Genomic DNA, 22,981 nt, shown 5'->3' with positions numbered 1-22,981 from the left:
GTGTAGGGGATTGCTACTACCACAGCCACCTATCCCTCCTTCCACTCCAACAGCAAAATTCCAAATGGCTCCAGCATAGGCAGCTCAGCTATAGCAGTTCTTCTCCCACCCCAGGAAGTAGAGAGTATCCCGACCATTCTTGATCAAGGCCTGGATCCAAGCATCCTCCCATCTTTTCCCCAGGCTTCTGGACCCAGGGTTTTGGTTAGGGGATGGTAGCAGCAGAAAGGAAGCAGAGGCAGTAGTGAGGGTCCAGGTTTACTCTTTGGGGATAGGAAAGGATGAGAGTGGATATGGGACAGGGGTGCCCCTCAGTAGTCAGCTGTGTAATCTGTGCCATGTAGCCCCCGACACAAAAGTGTGAACTCCTTCACCATCTCCTTCACCCGCCTCTTGTTCATTCGCTCACTGAAGGAGGGAAGAAAGAACAGGTTAGCATCATCCACCAACACTTCCATCTCCCCCCCTACCAGAGCCCAGGCCCATCCCGGCCCTGCTCACCGAAGGATCTGCTGACTGAAGGTGTCCTTCTGTTCAGGGCTGAGGCGGGCAGAGGGAAAACCAGGTGGTTGTAATGCCTCCTTGATCCACATGCTCAGGAGACTGAAGCAGTGTTTGTTCAGGGCGAAGAGGATGTCAGCAAAGCAGTCCATGAGGCTGCGGGAGGCCTGGCCCCCAATGGCCTGCGGGAGAGTGCCTCTTAGTACACTAAGGCCTGGACCCTTCTGCAGCAAGGAGGCCTAACCATGCCCTAAGCTCTCTGAGACAGTTCTGCAGCCAAACTACACAAGTAAGCAATGCTTTCTGAGTGCCAGCTGATCCTCAGAACAACCCTAACATCTTGCCATTTAATTGAGATAGTTATAAAATCCAAGAGCTTAGGGACCCAAATGATCAAGCCTCCCAGAAAGCCAGCTGCCTCAGCAGTGAGGGCCTCCCCAACCCTACCAACACCCACTTGCTCAGGCTCACCTCCAGCACTGCTATGAGCAGCATACGACCATCCTCCTGTACCACCTTTCCCACGGATTCTACTTCCCCACACCGAGGCAACAGCTCTGTCTGCAGAGGATGAAAAGGCCTGTCAGCCCCGGATCCTTCCCACCCCTTCCTAAGGATGACACCTGGATACTACACCCTACCCTCTGAAGTTCTGGGCAGAGAAGGGCAGGGGGATACAGGTCTGCATGAGACTCACAAAGAAGCCACAGGAGGCCTTGACAGTAGGTGCCTCGGGGAACTTGAGGGCCAGCACAGCTGTGGGAGAGGCAGAGGCAGATCAGATGGGGCCCAAGGAGCCTCCCAGGGGAGCCCTAGGCCCACTTGTCCACCTGGTCCCACTTACCACACTGGAACACAGCTTTGACATCCAGCCGTTCACACAGGAACAAATCTGGCTTCCGCTTCAGAGCCTGTAGGAGGTGGAGCTGGTAAGCCCAGCCCCAGCCAGCTCCGGGGACCATCTCCCCAGTTCACCTGCCACCTCATTCCCTAACTTCACATATCACAGGCAGAGTCTGCCACCCAGACATCTCTGGGGGACCCTGACCACCCCAGAATTCAGCTGGTCAGGGAAGGAGTGCCCAAAGGATGCTATGTACATGTATGTGTACATGAATGCACTGGGGTGCATGACAGAGGCTAGGGGTGGGGATCACAATGTAGAAAATGTGAGTCCCAAGTCACTCTTTGAGCAAACACCTTCTGTTCTCTCCTCCATCAGGACCAGTCCTCCTGCCAGCAGTGACTTTTGCTTTGATTCACAGAGGAGTTCGAGGCCTCTGGGCTTGAGAACAGGGCAGCAGGAAGAAGAGACGGCAGCTGGACATGGAGCCCCCCAGCCTACAGGCCCTCTCCTGTGTCCTGCAGCACCATCTTTTGCCCAAGATACCCTGTATACAGGGCCTTCTCAGCCATACCCACCCTAGGATCCAGTGCTGCCACTGGAGGAGGGGGAGGGGAGTAAAGATACTAAGACAAGTTGTACCAGGACATGACTGGCACATCCTCAGGTCACAGGAGATGGTTGGCACAGCTCCAACAGTCCTCAAACACTGCTGTCCCCCAGCAACACCCCCAGCTCACATCACATAGGCCCCCACCCTACAGCCCCTCACACACCTTCTACCCCCATGTTTATTGTTGTGCACACACCCTGACACGCACCCTCACTTGAAATGCCCTACTCACACACCGCTATCATACCCCTTACATACACACTTTCCCACACCTGCAGCACACCCCCACTATACATCCAAACACTCCTGCATCCCAAACTGTCCACACCCAGTTTGTCTGCACACTCTCCTCTAGCACATATACACTCTCCCAGCACACTCACAGACACATGGATATCTTCCCCATTGAAGATACAACCCTGCAGATATCCACACACATTTCTATGAGCACTCCCTGTTCTTCACGCTTCCCACCCACCTCCAACCAGACTATAAGATGCAGGACAGCAAGAACCATTTCATCGTCAGCAACTAGCAGAACACCAAGCATATATTACATAATAAATACCATGGAACAATCAAGCAGGAAAACACTTCACTTATCCCAATTCACAGGATCTCCCCAACCCATAGAGAACCCTTCATCACACCAATTCCACACTCTCATAGCCCAATATGTACATCTGCCGAGCCGCTCACTCCAATCTAGATGCATCAACACCAAAACACGTACTCCTGTCCTCCACTAAAAACACACTTCCACAGCCTCCACACACCTCCAACACACATCTCTGCTCAACACCCATCAATGCCTAACACAATGACAAACAACACAAAACACACAACACACATCAATGTACTACATGCATCAAAACGCATGCCCACGCTTCCACTTCACATTTATCTTAATGCCCATCACCATACATGAACTACTTACAACAGGTGATTTTCCTCCCTTCCCAAACCCAACTCAAAACATACAAAATGAGATACAGCACACTCAGACACGCACCAGACACAAACGCGTCCTACTGTAGTCTCACAGTGGAGGCTGCAACCACTGCCTGGCAGCAGGGCAACCTCTCCATCAGCTGCACTGGGCTCCCCCGCGCACATCCCCTGCAGACCCTCCCTTTGGAGCTTCTCCCGGCCCATCTCTCAGGAGCAGGCTGGGAACACGGAAGCAGGCAGTTCCCGGCAGGAGCACGGGGACAGAGAAGCCCAGACCCTTAAACCCCAGCCCTGCCCTGAATGTCCTGGGCAAGCCAGCCACACAGAAACTGCTGGACACAGTCACCTCCCATCCCACTCCCTCCAGGCCAGCCCAGCCCCCTCCCTCTGGACCAGCCTCTTCCTGGTCTTTGTAGGAGACTGAGCTAGGTGAGGCAAAGGGGCACTAAAGGAGGATGTTGGGTTGTCAACTTCCACGGAAACAGATGAAGAAACTCTATTCAACTGAACAGAAAAAAAATTTGTCAACAGAAAGCTAAAAATAGGCTTAAATTGAATTTCAACATAAGAGAAAGAGAAAGAGAGAGAACAGAACGTGAATGAATAAAACTAAAACACACCTGTGCCAGGAGTTGCATAAATGAATCAACAATATCAGGATGATCCCTGGGCCCTAAAATATAATAAAGATGGAACTTAAGAAAAATTATACAAACAGCAACTCAACCTCATATAGTTATGTGGGACTGAGAGCCTGCAGGGAGACAGCGTGGGGGCACATGAGCAGCAGGAAGCAAGATAAAGAAACAAAACATACAAAAACCATGAACTGGGAGAAGCCCAACAGAAAGAGACGGCAAAGTGAAGGACGGGCCTGCCCCAGCTCTCCCCAAGGGGCCTTCCGCCTACTCCCTACTCCTCCTCAGGCCAGCCCCACTAATCCCTTGGTTCTTGAGCTATTCCAGACTCCATGTAGCTGAAGAAACAGCCCCCACACTCTCACTGTGGCCTCTGACAGGTTGGAGTAATCCTATACTGCTTCTTAGTATATACTGCCCCATCACAGCCATGAAGAAGAGGGCAGGACTGGTCATGGGTTGGTCTTTGACACCTCTATCTGAGAGCTGGCTGGTGGCCCTAGAAAGTCTAGGGCATTAGGGCTTCCCTAGTGCCTCTCACTTCAGTGGCCTTGGGGCTCCTGATCTGGTCAAAGAAAAGGATTATAACTGGCCCACTTAAACCAGAGGATTTCTTTTAGGTAGGGCAGTGACTTGTGTACTATGGGGCTGCCCAGGCAAGTCACTGGCAGGGGTCAGGGGAACAAACAGCATAAGGCCCAAAATGAGAGCCCTATCCAAGTAAAGTCCCCTCCATAAGGGGACCCAGCCAAGAGCCAAGCTCAGGTCTAAGGACCAGCTCCCACCATCTGAACATGCCAAGAAAGAGGGAAGCCAGTCCATGTCTCACCCCCTGATCTAGTGGGAAGGCAGAGACAAGGAAGCCTAAGGTGGGATGGCAGAGTAGGTATGGGGGCCATCCTGCCCAGTAAGACAACCAGCAGCCCCAACAAATACAATATTGGGCACCTCTGCCTCCAGTTCTGCTACCTCATGGCAAGAACAAGGCACCTGGAGCGCCTGCCCCAGGCTTCTCCACTCACAGGAGGACGGGGTGCAAAAACATTTCCCTGAGACACCACTAAGTAGCTGTGTGATCTTGCGCAAGCCACAAACACTCGTTTTCCCCTCTGTAACAAAGATAACAATCTCTTCCCATTTTCTTCTCCAGGGTACTAGGAGCCAGCAATAAAGCCTGTCTCTCTCATCCCTGAACCCTGAGCTGCTCAAGTCCTAGAAAGTAAGGCCCAAAGTGTTCCATGTCTGGGTCCCACTTCATAACAGTAGGTTCAGTGATCAGGTGGCCTCCCTCTAGGTGGGCCAAACATGGAGGACGAAAGGTTCCAAGGGCAGGGAGCCCTCGTAGTATTTTATATAACAGTGCCTGAGGCTTGTTCTTCAATGGCCTCATTCTGTACACTGGTGATACAGAGAAGAAATTCAACCCTGCCCTTCAGAAGCTCAGTCTAGGAAGAGAGACAGACATGAATGCTATTGTGTGTGGTTGGTGCTGTATCAGCAGGGAGTACATGACATAGTTTTGGCATAGCGTTAGCAGCACCCAACTCTGCCTCAGAGGCGCTTTTCTAAGGACTAAGGCAGGCTTCCTCCCAAAGCATGAAGGAGTAAGAGTTCTTCCAGTAAAGGGTAAGTGCAGGGGTTCCAGTCAGAGGAGCAAGCGCAGAATTGAATAGGACATGGTGAATAAAGAGTCAGTGTGCTGTGAATGCTACAGCCACAAGGACATCGGCAGAGGAGAACATCAGAGGTACACCAGAACTTTGTCATATGGGTGGGAATGGGACAATAACCTGAGGACAATAATTAGTTTTAAGCCAGGGAGGAAAATATGCTCAGATTTGTGTTTTACTAAGAACATTATGACTGCTATATGCAAAATAAATTGGAGAGAAGGACAGATGTCAAGATAGAAGGTTGTTGGGGTAATTCAGGTGAGACCCTAACCTGAGGCAGAGGCCATTGAGAGTGGGGAGGAGTGGGCCAACTGAGGGATGAACAGAGCCATCATGGGAACTTGTCTCAGAGGCAGTACAAGGAGTGCAAAAGGTGGAGTTGAAACACTTGAGTTTTTGGCTCAGCTATCTCCCCATTTGAACATAACCCATCATGGCCCACAGAAAGAGGCCAGGCCAACAGGACCAGATTCTGAGAATATGAGCAGAGAGTACTCTGGGCTCCAGCTGAGACCCCTGATGAGTCTCAAACGTGGGACCACAAATCCAGGCAAGACTCATGAGACTGATGGATCAGTGCTGTTATTTTCCCAGGTAAGAAGCCTGGGTTAGACAGTGAGGGAAGGCTGGAGGTCTGCTCCCACCTCTCAACTCTCAGGCTGAGGGCCACAAGGAGGGGGGCTGGGACCACCACCAAAGGTACTAAGCTTTGGATCTAGATTTTTTTTTTTTCTTTCAGTTTTTTGAGAGGTCATCTCACTAAGCAGTCGAGGCTGGCCTTGAACTTTCAATCCTCCTGCCTCCTGAGTGCTGGGATTATAGGCATGTGCACCACACCTGGGTAAAAGGACTATATCTTGATTGGGGTGGTGGCAATGTACCCCAGAACTCTGAGTAATTCATTTGCAAAAACCCCAAGGCAGGGCCCCAGAGGGAACAACCTGAATACCTGTAACAACTCTATCAAGTGTGTGATATCTGCATTTCACAGGTTTGGAAATGAGGCTCAGCAAAGGTAAGTGACTTGCCCAAGGTCACACAACTAGTTGGTGATGATGAGTTTAGAATCTAGGTCTACCTGACTTAAAAGTCCATGTGCTTCCCATTTATATTTATTATATCCTAGAGGAAAGGAGCCAGTTCTTTCCCCAAGTCCCTCAGAGGCTCATTCCCACCTTCCCCTATATCCAGGCTGGCCCCAAGCCCAGCAGGCCAGTAGAAGGCATCATTCACCCTCTTATCCACTTCAACCTGAAGTGTCAACTATTTGTTAGGTGACAATTGTGCTGTACTTCATCCCACAAGTTTCCCAAGTCTCAGGGGACAAAGGAGAACAGAGTGTGCAGCTTTGGCTCCCTGGTCAGGGAAGCAGAGGCAGTTGCAGTGGCAGCAGCAGCAGAGATCCTGGTCAGAACCTACCTTGCTGGAAGAGAGTGAGTGTGACGGAGGTGACAAGCAGGAAGAGGGCCTCAATCGGGGGGAAGTGGGCAGGCTCATGAGCAAAAATGTGGACCAGCTGCAACAAAGCAAGTAATGCTGCTGAGCAGAGGGCCATATCACCAGGACAGGTCACCATCCCCAGAATGCAGGAGGGGGCCCCAGCCATAGAAGCCATCTCATGGCCTCCCATCCAGGATCAGACCTCTGACTAGGATGACTCCGGAACATTGGCTGTCCAAGCCAGAGGGCTCACCTGTCGAGTGAGGTCAAGAGCAGAAGCCTGGGGGATGGTGCTGTACATCCGACCCAGCATTTCACACAGCTGTGGCACCATGGGGGCAAAGTCATCCAGCAGTGTCTTTACAGATTTCTCAAAGATAGCGCATACAGCCTGGGAAGAAAGCAAACGGACCCTGGTCAGCAGGTCACAAATGCCTGGAATAGAACCAAAGCCCTGCACAAAAGGGGCTTAAGAAAAGATCCTGATCTAGAAGCCTAGCTGAGCCCTACAGACCAAGGCAAACAATCTGACCCTCAGCCTGAAAGGCAGGGGTCAAAAAGTCCTCTACAGAGAGGCAATGGCTATATCTTTTTCACTTAACTCTGGTTACATCTACACCATTTCCTCTCAGGGAGCACCAACAAAAAGTGAAATTGAAAAAGGACCAAAGGCAGGTCTCTGATGCTACAACAGATTCCTTGCTGTCACTCAGCCTTAACATCACAGTCTTTCAATGAACATCTTTTGGGATACCACAGAGTTCTAAACTGGGCCAGGGGTCAGGGATATAGCTCAGTGGCACAGTACTTGTCTGGCAAGCACAAGGTCCTGAATTTGATTCCCAGTACTAAAAGTAAAGAAACAAACAAACAAACTGGGGCAGGAAGTTGAACAGATTCCTTGAATCTGTGGGACAAGATTTCCCTACCCTGTCTCCTCCACATCAAACCCAATAGGGCAGCAAATTTCACTCTTGCTCCACCTCAGCAGTCACCATGGGAACAGAGAGCAAGAGTCAGGGCTCACCTCAACCACCTGGGCATCATTCAACCACTTGCTCAACACCTTCTGGATAAGCTGGAAGACCTGCTGCAGTACCACCACCACCTGAAGACACAGGGAGAAGTGAGATGCCCCACCATCACTGCCACCCACCTGAGAAAGACCTGGTGTAGACAAAAAAACGAGGAGTTCAAACCATTACCCCTAACTGCACATTGAGGACTCAGTGCATGGGACCCCGGGGGGAAGCAGCAGTTTGCTGAAACCTCCAAGAATGAAAGGGAAGAATATCCTGAATTCCAGAGGTTATCTCATAGAAAGCTTCAATCTGCACAGCAGGCACATCATGAGTGCTTCATAATATTATGACAACTCTGTAAGCTTTTTATGAAACATCACTCCCTCCGAGCATGGTAATCCCAGCACTCAGGAGGCTGAGGCAGGAGAATTGCCACAAGTTCAAGGCCAGCTTGGGCGACATCATGAGTTAAAGCCAGCCTGAATTACATAGTGAGACCCTGTCTCAACAATCAAGAAACAAACAAAAAAAAAGAAAGAAAGAAAGAAAGAAAGAAAGAAAGAAAAAAGGAAAAGAAACAAGAAGGACTATCACTCCCTATTCACTTCTGCTCAGTGAAAGCCAAGTAATGGGGTACCCTCCTGAAGAGGTAGAGATTTTGTCTCACCCAAACAGGCCTGGGATAAGGAAGCCCACAAGGGATATGCAGATGCAAACAGTTTATGAAGGAGCAGAGATCAGACTGAGGGCCTATGAAGTGAGAGACAGCAGGAGGATGAGCACCACAGAAGCAGGAGCTCTAGATACCACTGGCCCAGATTTGGTTTGGGGTCAACACTGGCCCAGGGTAACTGAAACTGGGGCAGGGAGTTGAACCAAGGAGTTAGGATGTTCATAGCTTCCTTGTCTCCAGGGGAATTCCTGGACAGGATTCTGGGGTCAATGACCATAGCAGTCCCCCATGTTTGTACAGAATTTTACAGTATGAAATCTATTCTCACTTAAGACCACATCTGCTGTCCAACACAGTCCTAACAGATGAGCAAGCCAGACATTCTGAGGTTCAAAATTTGAGTGGGAAGCTGAATTTTACCCCATATCAAACAGCTTGTAAGGGATTATGCCAAACTCCTGCACCCAAGCTTATCACAGTACTTATCAAGCTGCTTTGCAGAAATTTGTTTACATTTATTTCCTCTAGATTTGGAACGACTCAAAGGCAAGAATCATTCCATGTGGAGCCTGTGAACATCCTCAGTGTTTGTAGGGCACAGTGAATGCTAAGGAGAAGGCCCCACAGAGTTGAACAAAGATCTATAATAACAGACCTTAAAGATTGAAAGATAATGTCAGTGTCCCTCAGGGGCAAACAAACATTATGACATCACCCCAGTTGGGCTGGAAACAAGAAAAGTATCATTTAGAGGATTGAATGAAACACAATATTGCTACATACCATGTGGGGAGCAGTAAATGAAAAGGTCATGCCTAGGGTCAGAGGACCAAATGCATCATCCTTGTAGGACCAGGGGAGCAATGACCACATTACCCACAGAGTTGGGGAGCGAAAATGACATTCTCATGCAGGAGGTGGCAATGGCAAAGACAATGTCACCCACAGGGTTGGGTCCCTGTGGCACTGGCAGCTTCCGGAGCTCAGGGCCTTCATGATCATCCTCATGATGACTGACGTCCAGCGTGGTAAAGAGATTGGAAAGGAGCCCCAAGATGTGGACAATGGCCAGCTTGTTGGAGGGATTGGGCTATGGGGAGAAGTAAAGCAAACTCAGATCTTCCAGTCCCTGGTTGGTCCCCAGATCACTCAGCCTCCGTCCTAAAGGCCAGTTCCAACCCCACCCCTGGGCAGCCACAGCACACACAAGGGGAAGCCCAAGGCCCAGCGCTGCTCCTGGCCCCACAGCTCACTCACTATCTCCTCCGCGAGCTTCTCCAGCTGCTGGATGTAGGGTGAGATGAGTGAGTGCAGGTTCTTAAGGATCTCCTCCACCTGCAGGGCTGACAGCAGGAAGCCCAGAGCCTGCATCAGCCACATGCATTGGCTTGTCTGTGGAGCAGAAAACACAGAAGGTCCATCCTGACCACATCTGATTTGGAGGAAGGAGAATGAGCCTCTTAGGGGAAAGTGCCAAGAAGACAGAATAAGAGATAAGGGGTAGAAGGTAGAAGACAAGGTTTGGGGCATAATGTTTTCCTGTAAGACCCTGGAGGAGACCCCTAGAAACTTTGGAGCCATACCTTGTGGATTTGTTTCATCAGCACATCCTGGGAATAAAAAGAAGGAACAGGGTATCAGGACAGTGCAGAGTAGCCTGAGGCCCATCACCACTGAGGATGTCCCATACCTGGGAGACAGCTACGATGTTGGCAGCATATGGTGGCAAGTCATACTTGCACTCTCGGCAGATCTTCTTAAGGGTGGACACAGAAGAGACAGACAGCTCGGGATTGCCTAGGGCATGCAGTACAAGGGGCAGAACGCTGTTGATCATGACAGGGTGGTCAGCTAGCCATTCAGACAGAGCTCCTGGAGGAAAAAGAGAAAGGCAAGCATCTCTGAGGCAGGGCAGGCTGGCCATGTACCACATGCCTGAGGCAGGCAGAGCTCCTGGCAGGGTCAAGTTGCAGCTTCATTGCAGAAGAGTGCTCATTCAGAGGACAGAATGGGGGCTGGGGATTTAGCTCAGCGGCAAAGCGCCTGCCTGGCAAGCGCAAGGTCGTGAGTTCGGTTCCCGGTACCGGAGAAAAACAAAACAAAAACCAAACAAACAAACAAACAGAGGACAGAATGGACAAACATGCCTGTGCATGCACAAACATGAACCCCACAAGTGAGGAACAGGAAGAAGTTACTCAGCAGAAGTGACTGTTTCCGAAATGCTATTCCATTGAAAGTGAACTAGCCTCACTGAAATGCATTTCGATACACACAGGAAGCATCCCAAGACTTGCCAGAACAGTCAGTTGGCTGCAACACTGTTTGTGTGGGGAGGCATACGTCTCTCTTTTTGGAGAAGACCCAGCAGGCTGGCCATAGCTAGGGATGGGTGCTGTGGCTCTAGGAATGTGCTCATGGGTGTACACCCGGTCTCACCAATGGTGAACATGACAGTATCTGCCAGCTGCACGTTGCTGATGCTGATCCGTGGGATGAGACCAATGAGCCCAGGCACCACATCGGAATAGTTGACATCGATGGTCTCTGCGATGGATTGGAAGCCATAGAGCAGGGCCTCTGTATGCTAGAGAAAGAGGATACCACTGGCTTGGCTGAGGAGGAGGTATGACACGTCAGGGAGGGCTGAAGGAATCGGCTTGGGAGGTACCTGCCAGGAATAAGGCTCCTCCGAGCTGGTGAGCACACGGCCCAGCTTGTCATAGAGGTTGCTGAGCAGCTCAGCCCCCAACATCTCATAGACATACATGAGCGTGTCTGAGATATCCACCCTGAGGAGCAGATGAAGGCCTTTTTACTGCCTGGATCCTGACCTCAAGCCCAAAAGCCCACCCCAAACAGTCACAACCCTGCAAAGATCCCTGAAGACAAGAGAAAGGAGCCCCAGAATTTAAAAAGCCTGGCTTTGGCCCCTTCCCTTATTGCTTTTGTTATTTTGGGGCTCCATTTACAGTTGGCTTGCTAGTATTACCTGTAAATTCGGAACTGCTCTTTCTCATCTGAGGACCAGAATCCATATTCCTCATCGGAAGGGAACTGGGCCTTGTGCAAAAGCACATCCACCAGCTGGAAGTAGACAGGGCGGTACACCTGCTGGTACACAGCCTGCTTCTCTGCCTCAAAGGACAGAATGTCATCCTGAGGGGGCCAGGGAAGAGCATTAACCACCACTCACAGCCACAGAAGCCCATGACCCACCCTGTCCGTGGTGGTCCAGGCTTGCTGGCAGTCTCCAGACACACCTGCAGTGTGTACCAGAAGGTAAGAGTTAGGGAGCTGGTGGTCTCATTGACAGGATAATGGCCAGGGATGCCGGTGCAGAACATGATCATGTTGACAAGGGCCAGGAAACTCTGCCAGTGCTCCACTTGGTCCAGCAAAGCCCTGGGGAGGAAGAGACATAGTAATGACACTCTCCCACCTGAAGGTAGGCGTCTCATATCCCCAACTCTTACAGGGCTGTGCTATCCCACCATCAGCTGCTCCACTCCCTACCGGGAATGGTTTTCGCCCAGGGCCACAGCGATGCGACAGATGCCATGGGAGGTCTCCATGTCCCCATTCTGCACTGCATGTCGCAGTTGCTCCTGTAGTCCCAGTACCAGCGGGATGAGTTTCAGAAGTGTGTTCACGTACCTAGGGCATGAGGTGAAGAGACCCATCAGAGCTGTCTGTCCTATTGCTATTGCTTTGAGAGAAAGGCACAATCTCCCTATCTTTCATCAAAGCTCTTTCCTATCAAATCCTAAGTAAAAAAAGGGATCAGGCACTTCATAATAGCTTTGATGTTGTTCATGTTGGGATGAACATTAGGTCACAGATATCCAAGAAAACTTTGGGAAGGAAGGATGAGAAGATTAATGTTATCATTTGAATTATGTCTTCCAATTAGACTGACAGTTGATGCCAGAATAAGTTAAGATTTTTAAGGAGGTTACAGTGAAATGAATGGGAGGATCTATTGTGGGCGGCAGGGAGAAGACCATTATAACTTGTAGTGTGTGGCCCTCAAAAAGATATATTGTTAGGTATGGTGATGCATGCTGTAATCCTAGAACTTAGGAGGCTGAGGCTGGAGGATCATCATGAGTTCAAGGCCAGCCATAAATTAATGAGGTTAAGGGCAGCCTGAACTACAACTTAGAACCTGTCTCAAACCACCCCCCACCAAGAAAAAGATACACTGAAGTTGTAACCTCCAGTACCTCAAAATGTAAACTTATTTGGAAAAAAGGTCTTTACAGATGAGGTCATACTGGTGTAAAGTAGCTTCTAATCCAATAGGACTGTGTTCTTCTAAGAAGACAACCATGTGAAGACAGAGACATGCAGGGAGAATGTCAAGTGAGGACAAAGGTAGAGACTGCAGTTATGCAACTGAAATCAAAGGAATGCCAAGGATTGCCAGCAAACCTCCAGAAGCCAAGAAAAGAGTGTCCCGTAGGTTTTAGCCCTGCTGACACCTTGATTTCAGACTTCTAGCCTCTACAGTTGTGAGGCAATCAGTTTGTTGTTTACCATTATCCAGTTTGTTGTACTCTGTTGTGGCATTCCTAAGAAACTAATACAGTCAGTGTTAGGATAGGTGGGAAATTAGGAGCTCTGCTAAATAAAGAAGATAGCTGAGCATGGTGGTACACGCCTATAACCCCAGCACTCAAGAGGCTAAGGGAGGAGGACTGCTGTGAGTTTAAAGCCAGCCTGGGCTACACAGTGAAATTCAAGGCCAGGTTGAACTACATAGCAAGACCCTGTCTCAAAAATAAATAAGTAAATAAATGTAGCAATAGCTCATGACAGCATTATTCCTTACCCTCTACCATTAAATCCCAACTCCTGTGTAGTCTGGTGGCAGTAGAAAGAGAGAAAAGTAGATGATGAACTCAGAGAGAGCTGAGAAGCAAAATGGACAGGGCTTGATGACTGACTGGCCACAAAGACAGGGAAGAGCCAAGGACAACCCTCTAACTAAGTAGAGGGTGGAACTACTTACTGAAACCTGGAGGGGAGAACAGAGGTAACAGTAATACCTTTAATGGGGAGGTGTTAAGGTGACAGGTGTTAAGTTCAGTATTAGTCATGATATGCAGGTAGAAGTGTTTTAAAAGATAGGATATAAAATCCTGAAGTCCAGTGGAGAGGCTAGAGTGAAAGACAGATTCTTGGACTGGGGGTGAGGCTCAGTGGTAGAGCATGTGCCTAGCGCATGCAGGTACACACACACACACACACACACACACACACACACACAAAGAACCTGAGCTCTATTCCCATTATGAGACAAGATATAGAGATAAGAGAGACAGAAAGAGAGAGACAGAGAGAGAAGAAGAGGAGACAGAGGAGGAAGACAAATATACACACAGGAGTGGCATATATATGAGAGTCATCAGCTCATACCTGGTAATTGGAGCTATGGTGGAAGTAGATAAGAACTGCCCAAGAAAAGTGTTGAGAGAAAAAAAGACAGTCCAGGTCAGAGCCCTGAAGCACAATGATGCCTAAGGGAGGAGTAAGGAAGCTTAGCAAAAAATACAAAGGAGACAGAGAAGGCTAACTCCATTTCATCTTGTGGGGACCAGACTAAGCAGAGGAAGCCACACACTCTCTGAGGTAATTAGATGCTTAGGATCCCTCTGCTGTCAATCATAGTGTCACCATAGCAATCTACGGAAGGAAAGGGGACTAAAGTATCCAGAAGGAATTCTATCTGGACTTGCTCCAAGCAGGTTTCTAGATAGTAGCCTCATAACCTTAAGTGGGAAGATGAGAAGGATCAAGAGGCAACCACCCAGGGATGTTGGTGTCCCTCTCCCATTCCCATTCTGGTAGGAAAAGCCATCCATACCAGGATACTCCCAGTTCAGAGACAGCTCCAGAGGGTGCCGCCTGGAGACAGCTGGGATGGCTTCACTCTTATGACCCTGGCACGGGCAGCACCACCAGACAATGGACACCTTCAGGCCAGACCCTGGCACAAAGAGCAACAGCAGGGTCAAGGCCATGTCCCACAAGCTCCCCGGTAGCTGTGATGGAGTCAGAAGCAAGTTCACTATCCCTGCAGCATCCCCACTGTATGTCAAGACTCCCTCCACCTGCAAAAGGTCTTGTGGACAGCAGAGACGCAGTCACAGTTCTTGGTTTGTCTCATGAGAGCCTTGTAATAGGATAAATCAAACACAACAGAGTCCAGAAGGACTCAGCGTATTACTAGAGGTCAAACAACAACTTAGAGACAGCGTCTAGGTTGAGACAACTCCTTAAACTGCTACGTGTCTATTTCCCTTTTAAAAGAAATTTTCCCAAAGAATCTATGCAGACCTCACCCTATATGTCCAATCCTAAGTATAGAAGCCTTTAAGAGCCTGTCCACTTTACCTTTTCTCCCCAGAGAAAAGCTGATCTAGGATTAAAAACATACTTTAGGAAAAAGATATATTTCAAAGGAGAGAGCTAGGAAGCAACAGCAATGGTGGAGAAACTAAAAAGGTTGACCGGAGTGCAAGCTCAGCTGGAGAGAAGGCTGATGTCAGGTCACCTAGGGAGGGCAGTGCCCAGATAACCCAGGAATCAAAGACAATGGCGGTGTCCAACATAGGAAACCAAACTGGATAGCAGGAAGTGCAAATTCTGACTCTGGGCTGAGTATAGCCCATTTATGGGAGAAACTCCTGCAGAGATTTCCTACCACCTAAGCACCCATACCTGAGAACTGTGAGTTGACAGAACAGCAAGCCCAGGGCCCCAGAGGTTTCTAGGTTTGGTGGAAGAAGACTGAGACATCTTTAGGACCATCAATAAGGCTGGGTTCAAGAAGCTTAGCTCCAGTTGGTCAGCTTTAATAGCCACGGCAAGGCTGCTGGAGGCTCCTTAGCTGCCACTCACACTGAGCTCAGCCCAGACGTGCAATTAGAGCTCTGGGAGCTGAGCTGTGAAAATGGGAAGAGTTGCTAAGCAACAAAGGGGCTGTAGCCAATGAGCGCCCAGGAGACTGTGGGTTCCCTCACTAGCTCCTAGCTCTCTCATTCGTTCAGAAAAGAAGGGGCATCAATTACCAGCCAAAGCCCTTGAGATGGGGTTGGGTGGGTAAACTTGGGTGTATCTAAGGACATCTCATATCGCCCAGGTACACGCTCTGACCAGCTTCTCTCAGCAATCAATTGTCTGAGTTCACCCAGCACTTAAGCTGCAGGCTGGCAAAAGAGGCCTTGACCTGGGACTTGACAAATCTTGGAAAATCTGGGAAGTAAGTACATTAACTACCAGTGTAATAATGGTACCAAATACTAGCAAATGGAGCTTAAGGAGTACACAGGAACCATGCTGAACACTTCATATACATTCTCTTATTTAATTATTATATCAAAATATTCTGTTTTTAAAAAAGCAACCCTAATGTTTTGTTTAAATTTTCAAAAGGCAATGGTTAAGCACATTATCTATGTATATGGGTGTGTGTGCTTTAGCCACTGATTAACTAGACCTATTGTCTATTGCATGATTTAGGTTCTACTCCTTACGACCAATTCTAAAAGAAAACAGCTTAATGATTTTAACAATAATTATATGCATTTCCCTCTTCCTCCTCCTCCTTTTTCTTCATAAAGTTACCATTAAACTGAACACATAGACTAGGGATTGAGCACTTGCCCAGAAAATGTGAGGCCATGTTCAATCCCCAGCATTAGACTCACGCACACACAACCCAAAATAAAGACTTATCACATATGGTAGAGAGAACACAAGCATACAACCACATACATAAAACATAACATGTAACATAAGCCGGGTGTGGTGGCGCATGCCTGTAATCCCAGCACTTGGGAGGCTGAGGCAGGAGGATCACTGTGAGTTCGAGGTCAGTCTGGGATACAAAGTGAGCTCAAGGCCAGCCTGAACTGCATAGTGAGACCCTGCCTCAAAAAGACAAAAAAAAAGAAGTAACATATGAATGACCTATATGACCTATCTGTACAAATAAGGGTTGCTGACTCCTCCACTCCTGGCAGAGGCCACAAAAAAACTCCCATTATTCAAGGAGTCAGTATATTCTTTACTGAATACCAGTGGCTGGTCTTGTGCACATTAGCTATTCTATGTAAACCTTTACAACAACTCTGTGCATTTAATATGATCACTTCCATTTTACTGATGAGGACACTGGGGCTGATAAGTAGCTTACCTAAGATGTCAGGTTTAGTAAGTGGACCTCGGACTCAAACTCACACATGACTAATGCCAAGGCTTGAGCCACTAGTCACTCCTCCATGTAATCTCACTTAGTGGTTTTATCCTTCAACTCTGCCAAGGAGTCCCAAAACCCCATCTCTGCAATGTCAGTGTCAGAACTCTAGCTTTGCCCTTTCCAGTACAACTTACACTAAAACTCTGAGCAGGCTATTTTATCTCCTTAAAATCCTTCAACAGCCTCATATCATCCTCAGGATGAAGATCACAAACAAGCCTGGCCCACAAGATCTATGTGATTCAGGTCTGGATCTCCTACAACTATGGTCCTTATATCCTGCTGTCTAATCATACCTGGTGACTCTTTCATCTATTTGGAGCATTCTCTCCATGTCCATCACTTCCACCTGACTCCAATACAGCCTTTCAAGCACAGTTTGGTGTCACTTTCTCCAGGAAGCCTTCACAGCCCTCAAATAAGGTTAAATGCCTCCTCGAGGCTCCTAGACCCCCCTACTTCCTCCATCAGTTTTCATCACATTAATAAGATTTATCCACTCCGGTGCCTACCAGATTGTGAGCTCCTGACAACAGATATTAAAGCATTCAGCTATGTCTTCCAGTGCTCAGATCAGGGCCTAATACACCAAGTCCTCAACAAAAGCTGGCCAAACATTTCACTACAGTCATCTTCTTTTGGGTCCTTGAATATATGTACTATGGTGTTGCTCACCTCACTTCTTTGCACTGCTGTGGTTCCAGAAGCGGGAAACATTCTCTGTCCTCTCCCAATCTCCCCCACCTCCTTCCCTCCCAACCAGGCAATTCTTTATTTTCATCCTTAAAACACTGCTGAAGGGGCTGGGGATTTAGCTCAGGGGCACAGCGCCTGCCTGGCAAGTGCGAGGTAGGAGCTCGATTCCCGGTACTGGAAAAAAAAAAAAAACCCAAAAATAAAATAAAATAAAACACTGCTGAATGTCGCCATGTGCCAGGCACAAATGAGACAAAGTAAAATGACAAAGTCCCTGTCCACATAGAGTTAAATGACTAATGGGGAGATACATACTGGTTTATAATGAGACCATGTTATGGGGTAAGAAGGAAAAAACAGTAAAAATACTAAGAGTTCTAAGATAATACAACAGAGAAGACCAAACTTAGTCTTAAAAATCACAAGGACTTTGCTATGGAAGTGAAATTTACATTGAAGCAGAGGTTCAGAGGCTGCAAGGAGCATGGAATGTGTAGAAAAAACAGTGAAAAGACCCAATAGAGTGTAGAAAGCAAGAAGCACGGCCTTAGATGAGGTTGGCATTGCCACATTGTGTAGCATTTTTATAAGTCACATTAAGAATTCCAAAATTTGTCCTCAAAGCAAGGAGAAACCACTAAAGGGCTCTGATCAGAAAGAAAAAAATTAGCTCCTCATTTTCAAAAAATCACTGTAGCTGCTGGGACAATGAAAGGTGCAAGAGTAAAACCCAGGAGACTGGGAGAAAGCTCTGCTGAAATGCGGAGAGAGACGACAGCTTGGAGTAGGGTGGCAGCAGCGGAAACGGAAAAGAATAGATTTGCAATATGGTCAGGAGCAGAACAGGCTGGACTTGGAGCAGCACAGGCTGGACTTGGTGACTGGATGAGAGAAAAAGAAGAGTCAAATATTTCAGCTGAATAATTTGCTGGATGACTAGTTGTTTAAAGTCTGCCTCATTCTCTTAACCATGAGCACAGGGCCCATATCTTATTTGAGTCCTTGCTGGGTTTCTAGCATAGGACCAGGTATGCAGTGGGCAATTCATTAATTTTTTTTTTCTTCAGAATTTTTTTTAAGGCAATTCATTAATGTTTACTGAACAGATGGATGGGTAGATGTGTGGCTGGACAAGCAGGCTGACCCACTGTGGGTGGGTAGGTAGTAGCTCACCTCTGGGCATCGGGCTGCGAGATGGCATTGACAATGGCCTCCACACTGCTGTCAAAGAGCTCCGAGTCCTGCAGAGCAGTGAAGGCAGCCTGAATGAGTGCCTCACAGTCCTGCAGGGGCACCTCCAGCTGCACCCAGCTGGAGAAGCACTTGAGCACCTTCTGACGCACACAGCTGGGTGAGCTGGGCTGCTGTAGCAGCTGTTCCAGCAATGGGAAGACAGCCCCACACTCTACCGCCAGGCTGGCCCGCACCAAGCCTTTGCGGTACTGGGGTAGGCGGCTGGTTTGGAACTCCTCAGGCAACACTGTCAGCAGCTCTAGCAGGGCCAGGCAGCGGCCTTGACCATCCACCGGTGAGTCCTCAGCCTGGAAGAGTCGTACCATATCTGCCACAGCACATGGCCAAGCATCAGGCATCATGCTGAGGGCCAGTGAGGCCAGCGCCACGCACAGCCGAGTCAGCACAATCTTGGAACCACTGGCAAAGCGGGTGATCTGGGTGAAGAGCTGCGCCTTGAGGCTTTCATACTGGTCAGTGGGGATGTCACTCCAATAGCGAGAAATCTTGATGTGCAGGGCACTGGCCCCAAAGTACTGGATCTCAGGCACCTTGTCAGGCTGCAGCAGCTGCCAGCTGAAGTGCCAGGCCTGTGGGGAGACCTGGGCCTGCATCAGCCACTTCTGAGCCAGATTCTTGTTCTCAATGTTGGGGTCGTAGTACAGCTGGTGCAGGGCCTGCAGGACAGCACAGGACTGAGCAGGTGCTGGCTACTCTGGATCCTGCCAGAGCCCAGAGAGAGGAACTTGGTCCTGAAGCACTATTCCTACTCCCCAATTAGACTGAACACAAATGGGGAACTCAGGGTCCTGCAATGTTTCCTGGGCCCAGAGTCCTGCAGATACCTTGAGAGCCTGAAGCTTGTCTATGCTCTACCATATCCTCTTCTCCTTAGAGCAAAACATTATGGCTTGAGAGAGGGGAATCTTCATAAGAAAGCAAAAAGGGGAGGCCAGGGATATAGCTTAGCGGCATAAGTGCCTGCCTAGCAAGTGCAAGGTCCTGAGTTTGATTCCCAGTACAAAAGTTAAAAAAAAAAAAAAGAAGAAGCAAAAAGGGGAGATTCAGCTCCCTAAGACAAGGCATTTGAGGGCAAGGCTTAGGTAGAAGGAATGGTTCCAAGGAAACGAAGCTAAGCTTGAGATGAACATAGAACACCCTGAGGGGCCCTGACCCTCCCAAGCACAGCTGTTCTCATCAACTCCAAAGCCATTTGCTCCCCCTAGGATTACCCTTGGGTCACTCCAGACAGTGGCACCAAAGCCAGTGTGAAATCTGAGCAGGTCTAAGATTCACACCAGGCAGCTCTGGGGCAGAGACATACTGGAATGGAGGATGAGAACACCCACTCCTCAGAGAGCATATATGAGGGTTAAACCAGCTGATCCAGAGAAGCCTTGGCCACAGCTACAGCCCTGCCAAATGCCTAACCTGGCTGACAGCTAGCAGAATCCCCAGGGGCCCAAGTCTAATGGGACTTCACAGAGTAAGAAAATAGTGGTTAATCTCCCTGGTAGCACAGAACAGGATGCCACTATGCCAACACTAACCAACCCCAAGGGCTAAGAGAGTGAGGCCAGGAGCCTGGCCCCTAAACAGTTTCTATCTAAGTAGACTTGGCCAAGTATGTCCATTGTTCCTTGTCTGTTCTCTCAGAGATGCCAAAGGAGGCAGAAAACAAGCAGAAAAGATGCATCCTCACCATTCACTATGACAAAGAGGGTTCAAGAATAATAAGTGGACATCTGCAACCACTCCCTGCTTTCCAGCAAAGTAACCTCATCTTTCCAGTCATCCCATGGGGCATGCATTCCTGTATTCCAAGCTGCTTGGAGCTGAATTCAGAATAGAAGCAGAGAAGCAGTTCTGAAAAGATGGTCTGGACAGTGGGGGAGCCTGGAAGGGCCACTGCAGGGACTGTGTGGGCAGGGAGATAAGACAGGGTCCTATAAGGTTGCCAGCAGGACTCTTGAGCCCAGCGCAAAACAAAGGCAACCAGCCCTATTCCTCCTGCCTGGAACAATTTTGGTTTCCAGCCAATAAAGGAAGGACCCTTCTCCAAAGAAGAGTGAAAACGTAACTCAGATTGTTTTAGTTCCAGATATCTTCTGAGCCCTTAACTGGACACTGTCAGGTCCAGGATGGTTCAGTCTCCCTATGGCTGGGGGTAGAGATGGGGGCTGGGTGCCTAGCAGGTCTCCTGGATGCCTAGTTTCCTCTGACATAGCTCATGCATTTCCCATGGAGCTGGACAACAGCCAGCCTAGCTAGAAGTCTAAGACATCAGCACCCTGAAGGGAACAGCCCAAGACCCTACAGTGTCTGTCCACAGGGGTGCTGTGTTTAAAGGAAAGCCAAAAATAGCTCATTAGACACTGCAACACCGCTGTCCCGCCTGCCCCGAGACAGCAAATGCCAGGTGCTCTGCAGGCACCATCCCAGAGGGCACCTAGCCCAAGCCTCAGCTGTGGCATTAGTGTCAGTCCAGAACTTTTGCTCTGTCACTGGAGTGCCCACCCAGAGCCCTCATACCTTCTCCACGTTCTCCACAGTGAAGTCCAAGGCTGGTGCTGCTCCAGCCCCTGCAGCCCCCGGCTGCTCCTCCCGCCGCTCCATCTCTACTCCCTTCCTCGCAGGGAGGTGGACCCCGATCTGACTCCTGCCCCAGCCCCTTGGCTGCTGGTCCCCTGCTAGACTCCGGCTTGGGTGCCCAGGGCGTGCTGGGGTGAGGGGGCGCCCAGCGCACGCATGGCTGCCGAGGCCTCCCCACCTCGCTTGGGGATGAGGGGCTTGCCAGAGACCACAAGGGGAGCTCTTAGGAGGAGACCCACTCAGGGGGCCTGCGAGGACCGAGGCGCCAGTGAGAACTCTCAGGCGCGGCTCTTAGCGGTAGGTCACAGCTCTCTCCCCAGAATATGTGAGGAGGAAGTCATAGGGAGGGGAGGCCTACGGGGCAAACCGAGCGCCCAGCCCGTGAGGGGTCTCAGGGTCGACGGCCAGTACCGACACCACCTTCGTCTCGGTAGGCTCTTGGGTGCTACGAGGAGGTCACAAGGCTGAGGGGGTCACAGGGGAGAGAGCCCTTCGCGGGTTACGGAGGCATCCAAGGAAGCGCGGGACTGCAGCTTCGCGAGTCTGGGGCGAAGAGTCCGTGAGGATGAAGGGCTGCGGCAGATCCCCTCCGTTCGGCCTTGCCCGCGCGCTCTGCTCACCGCCAGGCTCCGGCCCCGCTAACGCCGTTGCCTCCACCCCAGTGACTGACAGACAAGCCGGCGCGGCCCTGACGGGGCGGGGACCTCAGCAAGACGCGGGCTGACCCGAGCGCCTGTCCCCGGCACCACCAACTCAGGCCCCCAATCCCGCCTGTCCAGGCCCGGTTCGTCCCAACCCAGTCCAGTAAGGCCCAGCGGAACTACGTGGAGACTCATTCCGGGTCCTTGGCCTTGTCCTCGCCCCAGCCTGCGCGCCCCCAAAACTGGCGGCGGAGCGGCTCGCTGCCCGAGGCCCTCGCCAAGCCAAGGGTCCGTCGCTTTGCACCCTGGGAAATGTAGTCTTCTACGAGCCTTGGTGGAAGGCGGCGCCGGGAGGGGCTAGGAAAAGGGAGCACGTGGGTTGAGGGTCCCAGGACCCCGGCCTGTCCCAGGCCTACCACGGCCAACAGGCACTCCCGGCAGTACCAGAAGAGGGCGCTGCACAACTCCCTGGGAGTATGTGATTTAAGGGGCTTGTGAATGGAGGTGGAAACAGGGACTGGAAAATGAAGAAGAGACCAAGTCACTATGACGCTCCGCGGCGGTTACAGAATTGGGCCGGGGAAGGGGCTGTTTGGAAAGAAACCACCCCGAGAAGAGGAGATGGGGCTTAGCGAGCCTCAGGAGTAAAGGACCACCAATAAGCAACCAGGAAACCACATACCATGGACAGTGCTCGGAGAACTTCCAGGAGCTTTGACGTACAGTGTGAGTAAAGAGTAGCTCACATTTGAGGGCTAGGGGCAGTATTTTATTCACCTTAGGTGCAGTGCTCTCAACAGATGGGTGCTTTTAGCCATCGTTTCAAATGAGACAAGAAACTCATGTTGGGAAAAACTGTTTATCTTGCCCCTGGTCACACAGCTAGGGTGACAGAATCTCGCTATAGACCTGGTCTGCTCCGAGACCCGAAAGTCCCTGCCTCTTGCCTTTCCAGTAGTCCTTGTATTAACTCCTGCCGGCGAGCCCAGCGTGGAAAAAAAATTAAGAATGAAAGGACCTCTATACTTGTGTTCAGATGGGGAAGCTGGCACTGGCAGTAGCTGCCAAGCCCCGAGAAAGTCGATGACGGCTTCCCCAGAGGAGAAACCTGATCTGAGTTTGAAAGAGGGAGAGCCTGGGGAAGAGAGCGGCTCACTTAGCTGGTAAGCAGGATCCAGCGGGACGCCAGTCACTCAGC

General features: G+C 49.9%; 1 protein-coding gene across 2 annotated transcripts; it reads right to left on the bottom strand.

Annotated features, from left to right (window-relative positions):
• Positions 1-245: 245 nt before the first annotated feature.
• Ipo13 (importin 13) lies at positions 246-21,932 on the bottom strand. 2 transcript variants are annotated; one of them, XM_013507752.1, is made up of 21 exons: positions 21,083-21,147; positions 20,253-20,385; positions 18,491-19,227; positions 11,872-12,012; positions 11,619-11,760; positions 11,348-11,514; positions 11,027-11,147; positions 10,795-10,942; positions 10,046-10,227; positions 9,939-9,965; positions 9,613-9,747; positions 9,302-9,445; positions 7,688-7,768; positions 6,914-7,051; positions 6,640-6,736; positions 3,530-3,582; positions 1,346-1,412; positions 1,199-1,257; positions 973-1,062; positions 502-683; positions 246-408 (listed from the first exon to the last, which is right to left on the bottom strand). In XM_013507752.1, the coding sequence occupies exons 2-21, from the start codon at positions 20,253-20,255 to the stop codon at positions 312-314; spliced, it is 2,811 nt and encodes a 936-aa protein (XP_013363206.1). In that variant the 5' UTR covers positions 20,256-20,385; positions 21,083-21,147; the 3' UTR covers positions 246-311. The 2 variants fall into 2 exon arrangements, with proteins under 2 accessions (XP_013363206.1, XP_005410746.1); XM_005410689.2 differs by lacking the exon at positions 20,253-20,385 and having other exon boundaries at positions 21,083-21,932.
• Between the last annotated feature and the right edge of the window lie 1,049 nt (positions 21,933-22,981).

The sequence above is a fragment of the Chinchilla lanigera genome, unplaced genomic scaffold (genome assembly GCF_000276665.1).
Source record: "Chinchilla lanigera isolate Chin_1 unplaced genomic scaffold, ChiLan1.0 scaffold00136, whole genome shotgun sequence".
Classification (NCBI taxonomy): domain Eukaryota; kingdom Metazoa; phylum Chordata; class Mammalia; order Rodentia; family Chinchillidae; genus Chinchilla; species Chinchilla lanigera.
The sequence above is the reverse complement of the archived record's forward strand: the minus strand, read 5'-3'. Positions and strand labels throughout refer to the sequence as shown.